The sequence below is a fragment of the Sceloporus undulatus genome, chromosome 3, assembly GCF_019175285.1.
Source record: "Sceloporus undulatus isolate JIND9_A2432 ecotype Alabama chromosome 3, SceUnd_v1.1, whole genome shotgun sequence".
Taxonomy (NCBI): Eukaryota; Metazoa; Chordata; class Lepidosauria; order Squamata; family Phrynosomatidae; genus Sceloporus; species Sceloporus undulatus.
This window is the reverse complement of record NC_056524.1, coordinates 141,543,674-141,552,704: the sequence shown is the minus strand read 5'-3', so window position 1 is coordinate 141,552,704 and position 9,031 is coordinate 141,543,674. Positions and strand designations below refer to the sequence as shown.

At 44.0% G+C, this 9,031-nt stretch overlaps 1 protein-coding gene across 1 annotated transcript in view; it reads right to left on the bottom strand.

Moving 5' to 3' along the window:
* The window catches only part of GPALPP1 (GPALPP motifs containing 1), a 47,463-nt gene extending 39,013 nt beyond the window's left edge, over positions 1-8,450 (bottom strand). The window contains exons 1-2 of the mRNA XM_042460318.1: positions 8,429-8,450; positions 6,100-6,192 (exon numbers count right to left, since the gene is read on the bottom strand). Of these exons, the coding sequence (XP_042316252.1) occupies positions 6,100-6,169 (70 nt within the window). The 5' untranslated portion in view covers positions 6,170-6,192; positions 8,429-8,450. The remainder of the gene's footprint in view (positions 1-6,099; positions 6,193-8,428) is intronic.
* Positions 8,451-9,031: the final 581 nt, after the last annotated feature.

Genomic DNA, 9,031 nt, shown 5'->3' with positions numbered 1-9,031 from the left:
CTGGGTATTTCAGCTATGTGGCCATGTTCTAGAGATTTTCTTCCTGACGTTTCACCAGCATCTGTGGGTGGCATCTTCAGAGAATGCTTGCCTGGAACAAGTAGGGTATATATATATACTGTGTGTCCTGGGAATGCAGGAGTGATTTGCATGTGTATTGTTCTGTTGCTGATGGCAGGCTCAGGCTGGGGGCAGTAATGCAGGAGGATAATGTCTGCTAATTGGTGATCATTATCTGCTGGGAAAGCCCTGACTCTGAGCGGTTTCCCATTTGCATTTGCTGAGTCCTCATTGCTATTCTTCAGGACTGGTAGCCAAACTTTGTTCACTTAAGGGTTTCTTCTTTCGGTTGAAATTATCCAGATGTTTGTGGATTTCAGTGGCTTCCCTGTGCATCCTGACATGGTAGTGATTGGCATGGTCACGAGTCAGGGGCTTTCCCAGCGATAATGATCACCAGTTAGCAGACACTAGAAAAAATATTTCTAATTAATGTAGGTCAACTGGAAATTCTTGTAAGTAATATTTTATTGCTTTGAAGTATGACTTTATACAATATTTAAAATAACCTTTTTTTTAACGTATTAGGCCTATTATTTTTCCTGCTTTACCACCTGGCTTTAAGAAACTATCGGGAGCTGCTGAAGAAAACAGAAGTAACATAACTCAGGTATGGTAAAACAGAAAAAACTATGCACCACAAAAGAGATTTTATGTGTGGAAATAGGACCAAGGTATATTGTGTCTTGGCCAAATTCTTATATGTGACAAGTTTGGGTATATGGCACCTATGAATCACCACTGGGGTTTGAAAGTCCTAGCTGGTTAGTGAAACTAGAAGTTCTGTGTGCAAGTCTGAAACACAAGGGAATTAATCAGCTTTTCTTGAAGCAACCAAATGGGCAGAGATTCTGCCTTGTTTGAGATGCTACCTGTGCATATAGTATAGGTCTCTATCAAATTAAGTGGAAAATCAATGTATATATAATAAATAATAAGCAAAACCAGGCAGAAAGGATTACTGACATTGTGTTCTCGTATGGACTGAGTTTTTTGATGTAGGGACATTCAGTCATACAAGCTTACACCCTTGATTGTAGAGTTCAAACCTAGGTTTATCATCTACATCTACATTTGTAACCAGTTGGCTTGAATTCTGAGCTGATGCAGAATGAACAGAAGTTGATATTTGAGGCTCAAGAATTCCAGGAATATAACTATATTTGACATGAAAAAATTGATATGGGGCAAAACAGACTGGAGTAAGCTGCGGGTTGGGGGCAGCATCTGAGTGCGGTGTTTAGATGCATATGCTCTGACGCTGCCCACACATGCGAGAAGCTGCAGAGCTGACCAACATGCGCTGGCTTCACGGTGTTTTTGCGGCATAGCATTTACACTCGCCAAAAAGCCATGGTAGCAGCAATTGCACCCTTTTTCCACCCAAATAAGAGCAGCATTTGACGCTTCTTTTTGGGCCAGAAAAACACCAGACCAGGGCTATGTCATGCAGTTGCCATGCCTTGATCTGGTGCTTTGGCCCGTAGCTTTCAGCACTCTTGCTGTCAGAACAGGATTAAGGCTGTCTTTTTTGTTTATTTGATTGCTACTGTACAAGTTGAGTATCCTTATGTGGAAATCCAAAAAATCCAAAGTGTCCACATGGGTGGCTGAGAAAGTGACACTTTTGCTTTCTAATGGTTCAGTGTACATAAACTTTGCTTCATATACAAATTATTTAAAATAATAGTAAAAATATTTTCAAGCTATGTGTATAAGGTGTATAAGAAACATAAATGATTTCCTGTTTAGACTTGGGTCATCTCCAAGATATTTCCTAGTTATATGCAATATTCAAAAATCTGAAAAAATTAAAATTACTTCTGATCCCAAGCATTAAGATAAGGGAGACTCAACCTGTAATTGTCTGTTGAACAAACTTATCTCTGAAAGATTTGTGGAGTTTGTAAGTTTGGAGAACTTTAATAATCATTTTTTACAAAGAGATTAAAAAAATACAAGACACACTATTAAATAATGCAGCTGACAGGATATAATAATTATTAAAGTCTTCAGCTTACAAACTCCACAAATTAAAAGCTTTTCCAGCACATGTTCAGAATAATAAAATAACAAAGAATGAAATTAAAATTGCTGGAATCTACATGCTGTATATACTTGGTATAAGTCCAGAAATTTAGGTCAAAAAATTGAACCAAAGAACTGGGTTGACTTACAACACGGTCAGTGCAGTACTTGACCGAGCCTCTCTCTCTTGCCAGGCTCCCTCTGCAGGGACAGCCCAGCTGGTGAGTTGCTGGGAAGGGCAACCGAGGTTGTAGGGTCACAGTCCACCTTTCCAGCCCTCCCCAGCTAGGCTTTTTCCAGGGAGGGAGCCCAGCTGGGGACGGCTGCAGGGCTTGGTCCCAAGACCAGTCACCCTTGGAGAAGCCTAGCTGGGGAGAGGCTGGGACGGGTGACCAATCTTCCTGCAGTCTCTCCCCAGGGCTGCCTCCTGAAATCTGACCCTCAACGTATCCAAGGTCTACCAATATCCATATTTTTAGCCCAAAATGATCTCACCATTACACAAAGTCGACTTACACGTCGAGGTATATATGGTAGGTGTAATTTGTTGCAATGAATTGGTTCTTTTGTTGAATCCTGGAAAGTCGCAGTCTAGGTGAATTTTTATCAGGTAAATGACGTATGCCTTGGGGCCATTAGCACCCACTGCCTGAATTTGTGACTCCCAGACCCTTCTGTCTGTGTGTGCTGTGCATGTGTGTATGCACACTTTGAAGTCTCCAGTCAACTTATGGTGACCCCATGAATCTTTCTTAGGCAAGGATACTTAGCAAGATGTTTTGCTGGTTCCTCCTCTGAAAGGTAGCCTTAACTACCCTTTTTTGACAAAGCGAGAGGGGGACTGCCTCTTCTGGAAGCCTCCAGAAATGGTAGTCGTCATTTAATTCCGTTTCAGTTCCTTTTGTTTAACATCAAAACATATTCTTTTCTAAAACACTTCAAGGTGTTTTTCCTTTCCATGTTGCTCGTGAAGGTTCCTACCAGACGAAAACTTGGAATCTTGAACCCATTAAAGTTGCCTCATTTCTAATTTTAGCAGTATCTGTTGAACAGTTAGAGTCATAGACTCTAGTATAGTCTGAAATAGTTCAAAAAAGCTGGGCTTTGATGAACACTGCCGAGCTTAAAGATGCCTATAATTCCCTGATTTCAAATAAACTTGACTAGCATCACTTCAAGCCAGTCTCTGCTCTTGAATCCAGTCACTTCCATATCTCTCTCCTCTATTTCTGTACCTCTAATGATAGCCAGTGCACACCTTGGGAGATTCAGTTTTCAAATGCTATCAGAAAGTTTTTGTTACTTGGTTCCTGGTGTGGGATTCAGAAATGCTCATGTGTGCATGCAAGCCAAATGTGTGTGTTATATTTACAGTAAAAGGTCAAATACTTACTGCTGAGGGAGGCAAGTCACTGTTTTTTTGAACCATGAGCAGAAACCATCCATGTAGGAAGCTTGGAATGAGTGCTTAGTGTGGGATGGTCTATAAACAGATAGGAATTATGAGGTGAGTCAGTAAATTCCAATAACAAATTTCATCTCTAATAAATAACTTAGAGAGCCCAGGGTGAGAGTAGTGGTTGAGCATTGGACTACAACTCTGGAGATATGAGTTCAGTTCGCTCCTCAGCCATGGAAAATCCACTGGGTGACCTTGGGTGAGTCACACCACACCTTCAGCCCCAGAAACCCCATGATTAGGTTCACCTTATGGTCTCCCATAAGTCAGAAACAAACGATTAAACTTAAGCAAGTAATTGACTCAAGCCTAGTCCACTCACCATTTGTAGTATGTAATCATGTGAATAGCATAGCATGTAATTGTATTGGTTCAATGACGAATAAAATTTTACTTACTGCAAATCGCATGTAATTTCTATAAACTCTTATCACGTGAAACTCAGCACTCTCTAAGTGGTTTGCAATGTGTTAGCCAATCTTACCCCCAAGCTGGGTTACATATTTTACCGACCTATCAAAGGCTGGAATGGTGAGTCAACCTTGGAGGCCCGCTGGGATTGAAATTCACAACCTTTGTGGCATGCAGTACCAGCAATTTCTTCCTCGTCGGTCTCTGCGAACATACAATGGGTTTCACTGCGCTGCGCAGTGCTGCTCGGAACCTACTGGAATCATGGGCAGAGTTAACTCTGCAACATATTGAAAACTTTTTGGTGTAACTCCGCACCCACCCGTCTTGATAAGGCCCCTGCTTCCCGCTCTTTTCCCCAGTTCCTTTTTTCCGCCGCGCATGCTGCTTCAGGGAACTTTCGCTTGCTTTGCTGCTTGGAATCACCTTTCTTATCTTTTGACCTCGACTGTCATCTTGCACCATTCTTTGTCTCCCCCCTGGTAACATTCGGAATTTCGGACTGTTGACCTCGTTTACACGATTCTCCCATTGGTTTGACGACTTCGGAAATGCCTGCGCCTTTCAAGAAGTGCGACATTTGCGGGGGGGCAAGGTGCCCGTCCAGGACCTGCACTTCCTCCTGCCTGCTGTGCCTGGGCAAGGACCACGCAACACCAGCCTGCCTGCTCTGCAGATCCCTCTCCTCCCAGGCCCGGAAAAAACCGTGAGTCCCGGCTCACTTCGGCGATTGCCCATGGGGAAGGTGCAAGAGGGAGGCTCGCGGTTCATCTTCTGTTCCCGCCTTCGGCGCCCGCCCTCATCTCTCGGGCCAGTGTGTCTCCAGCGTTGGATCTGGGAGAGCCGCCGTTCCCAGCGTGGTGTGGGTCCCGGCGCCAGGACCCCTTCCACCACCTCCGATGTGGCCCTGGTCCAAACCGCCCAGTGCCACCGACAAAACCCTCCCAAGCGCCCCCACCACCAGTCGATCGGTGGACTTGAGTGGTACCGAAGCCTGACCCTCCAAACCAGCGGTGACAATACGGAGGGCTCGCCGTCCGAAGAAGGCCACTCCGAGCGGCGGTCACCTCGCTTCCTTTTGACTTTTCTTCTAGTACAATGCTCCCCAAACTGCCCTTTAAGAGATTTTGGATTTCAGCTCCCAGAAGCTTCAGCCATGTTGGCCAATAGTTTGGGATTCTGGAAGCTGTAGTCCAAAATCCCTCAAAGAGCACAATTTGTAGTATATAACCTGCCCCTCTACCCTTTGATTACTCCTACTGTGGGCTCTATCGTTGTAGCAACTTGTGCAAGAAGTAGTTTAATAGGCCTAACTGCTGAGTTACCTAATCTTTACATAATTTATGTTAGATTCTTCCTCTACCTATACGTCTATCACAGAGAACTCTGCACTTCCTGCACTATGACCCTAGTGACCCTAACATTCATACATCTGAAGTGCCACAAGAAGTCAGTAAAGGGATGACCAGAGCCTTTAAAACCTTATAAGAATCTCACTATACAAAGGGGTCATGTAGCACCTTTGAAACTAAGGGGGTCAACAGACTGCCCTTAAGGGGCAGCTTTGTGCTGTCCCATTCCTCACTGGATCAGGGCCACAGCAATTGCAAGCCATAGCCATGGCCCCGACCTGCCAGAGGAGTCTTGGCATTTAAGAAACCTTTTCCCTCGCGGCAAGGTTGTCCATGCGGCTGGTGGCGCATTAACTTCTGGGCTTACAAGGTATTTTCACAGACCGATTGTTCTCCAGCAGCAGAGGCAAAAGCTGGAAAGGGTGTTTTAGCCACTACGGCAGTAGCTTTTCAGCGCACCTTTGGTGTAGCACATTTAAACGCTGCGCTAACAGAGCGCCGTGACATATCCCGCCTTTACAGAAATGTTACCTTTAAAGTGAAAAATTTGACATAACCCTTTTTTAAAATATACACATACATTTTAGAGTGGAACAGAATTCCAGGCCCTGATGCCACTATTGTCCTAAGTTTTTTTCTGTTTGCAGATGGATGGTACACCAGTTAGTAAAAAACACACCCCAATAAAGATATTCTAGATCAATGAAATTTTCTCTGGATAACTCCAGGGCTTTAAACAAAAATGACTTAAAACAGAATATATTCAATACCATTTTCAGTTGGAATTACCTTTCTGGAGATTCATCTTGTTTTTTAAATCCAGGAGGGAGAGCAGGCCCAAAGAATCCATCATCATCATCTTCCTGATATCTTCTCTGTTTCCTGAAATATATGTCAAAATTGCTGAGCATTTCCAGAACTTAGCATGGAAAATGGTTCTTCTTTGGTTCATAAGCATAACTCACACGTGGGAAAGAATACATATGTATGTGTGGAATCACAGAATTGGAAGAGAGCACAAGAGCCATCTAGTCCAACCCCTGCCATTCAAGAACTCACAATCAAAGCACTCCAGACACATGGCCATCCAGCCTCTATTTAAAGACCTTAAAAGAAGGAGACACCACTGCACTCAAGGGAGTGTGTTCCACTGTTAAACAGCCCTTACTGTCAGGAAGTTCCTCGTAATATTGAGGTAGAATCTCTTTTCCTGTAGCTTGCATCCATTGTTCCAGATCCTATTCTCAAGAATAGCAGAAAACAAGCTCACTCCAGTCTCAATATGACACCCCTTCAAATATTTAAACAGGGCTATCATGAAGGAGCCAGCATGGGGTAGTGGTGGGTGTTGGACTATAACTCTGGAGACCAGGGTTCAATTCCCAGCTTGGCCATGAAACCCACCAGGTAATCCCACATGCTCTCAGCCTCATGGGGGGGGGGGGGGGGGGGGGCAGTGGCAAACATCTGAAAAATTCTTGCCAAAAAAACACATAACATGTTCACCTTAGGTCGACATAGGTCAAAAATGACTTGAAGTCACACAACAACAATCATGTCACCTCTTAACCTTCTCTTCCCCAGGCTAAACATAACCTAAGCTGTTCCTTATAGGGTATAGTTTCCAGACCTTTCAGGCCTCTGGTCTCCCTCTTCTGGACACACTCCAGACTGTCAATATCCTTGAATTGTGATGCTCAGAACTGGATACAATATTCCAGGTGAGGTCATAAATATGTATATGTGTATCTTTTCCTGTACACACAAACACGTGTACAGCGCTCAAGCCGCGGGGCACGTGCGGGGCAGAAGGGGCAGCGCGTCCCATTCAATTGAATGGGCATGCACGCCCGTTGCGCCCCGCGCGCCGCCACGCACAAGCCCCATTGTTTCCAATGGGGCTCAAGCATAAGTGGAATTTGCCTTACGCAGCGGGATCCAGAACGGATCCCCCGCCTAAGGCAAGGACGGACTGTATATGGAAATGTAATTAGGATGACCTTGTGTGTGTGTGCGAGAGAGAGAAAGAGAAATAAAGAGAGAATGAATGGGCCACAGAGAGTAGGTGTAAGTGCAAGTATGGGGGGAGGGGGAAACAAACCAGTGGGACCTAACCAACATCTGTTGGCAGGCAGCCCCCAATGTCCTGGTTCAGGGCCACTTGTCTTTGATCATGGCCCATGGACTCCCTATGTACCTACCATGCCAGATTGTGATTCTTTAAAATGATAAATAAAAAATCAGAACCTTTGTCAAAATAATGACTTCTCATGTTGATTTATTCATATATAATGAAATTATTGGAAGACAACTAACATGTTCACCAAATTCCAGATTGAAAGGACAAACCAGTGCCATAGTGATACCAGCAAACTATGACTGTATGTCAAACTATCATCTGAAGTTGAAGAGAACTACAGTTGGACCCCAGCATTCATGGGAGTTATGAGGACAGACCCCCCACAAAAGTGGAAAGACTGTGAATGTCTGCAGTGCCATCCTTCCATGGTGGGACCCTCTCAGGAGTGGTGAGAGGCTGCCATTGTGGATCCCAGCTCAAACTTATGTGTAACTACTCAAGAGCAAGCCCCAGTACAAAGCTCCTCAACATCTGCAAAGCAAAGCTCAGTTCCATGCAACAGTTTCCCAGAGGTTAAAAAACCTCTTACAGTTGGCTCTCTTCTGCTGGGGCTTGCCTTCCATGGCTTTGAGCTTATGTGAAAGGCAAGCCCCAGCAGAAGTAATGGAGTGGATAGCCGCACTGCACTCCCTGCACCACAAGCACATGCCCCATTATTTTCTATGGGGCTTGAGCATACGCTCTTTTCCTCACTGAGGAATGGATCCCCCACACATGGGGAGGGAGGATTTTATCTGACAGCCTTTAATTTCTTATCTCTGATCACTGCTGAGAAATAACAGTAGAAGAGACTGTTCATTGCTGAAAGTACTCCATTCCTGCCACAGGAATTTGTCTTCACTTAGTGTGTTAGGATCCTAAGGTGGGATACACCAGTATCTCACCTTGGCACATTAGATACACAGCCTTTTGTGCTTAGCATTTCATTTTTGAAAGACAGAAATAGGCCAGATACAAAGGACAACAAAGCTCCTTTACCTTTAATAGTATGTAGAAATGGGAACTGTAGCACTTTGCTTATTATTATACAGAGGTGAGACCTGTGTCTTCTGCACAACTATTAGAGGTACATGAGCCCCACCGTCTGTTGCATCTGCCCACACTACAGAGAAAAGAAAGATGGATACACGGGTATTTAAAAAAGAGTAGCAAGATCTACATAAAAAGTTAGGGTTAATGGTAGGTCATGGGTTTGAAAAAACAACAACAAGAAGAAAATAGTATTAGAAATATCCTGATATTCTTTCCTAAATCCTGCCTCTCAAAGCAGAGCTCAGTTCCATGCAACCGTTTCCCTCTTTTCTGAACATGAGAGCTTTCAGGGACCTATACTGTCAAGATTTTAAATCAGTACATGGTTTTTAAACTGTCTTCTAAACATCAGTGTGAAACCAAAGTGGTCATAGCTCAAGAACTGAGCCTAAACTAGGATGAAGAACCTTTGGCTGTTGAGATGTACGGAAGAGTAACTTAATAAGTTCCTTGCCACAGGCTTCTAAGAACTGAAGTCCGAAATGGACAGACATTCCTTAGGCTTTGCATGCAGAATGTCAATGTCTGGTACAGTGGTGCCTCGGGTTA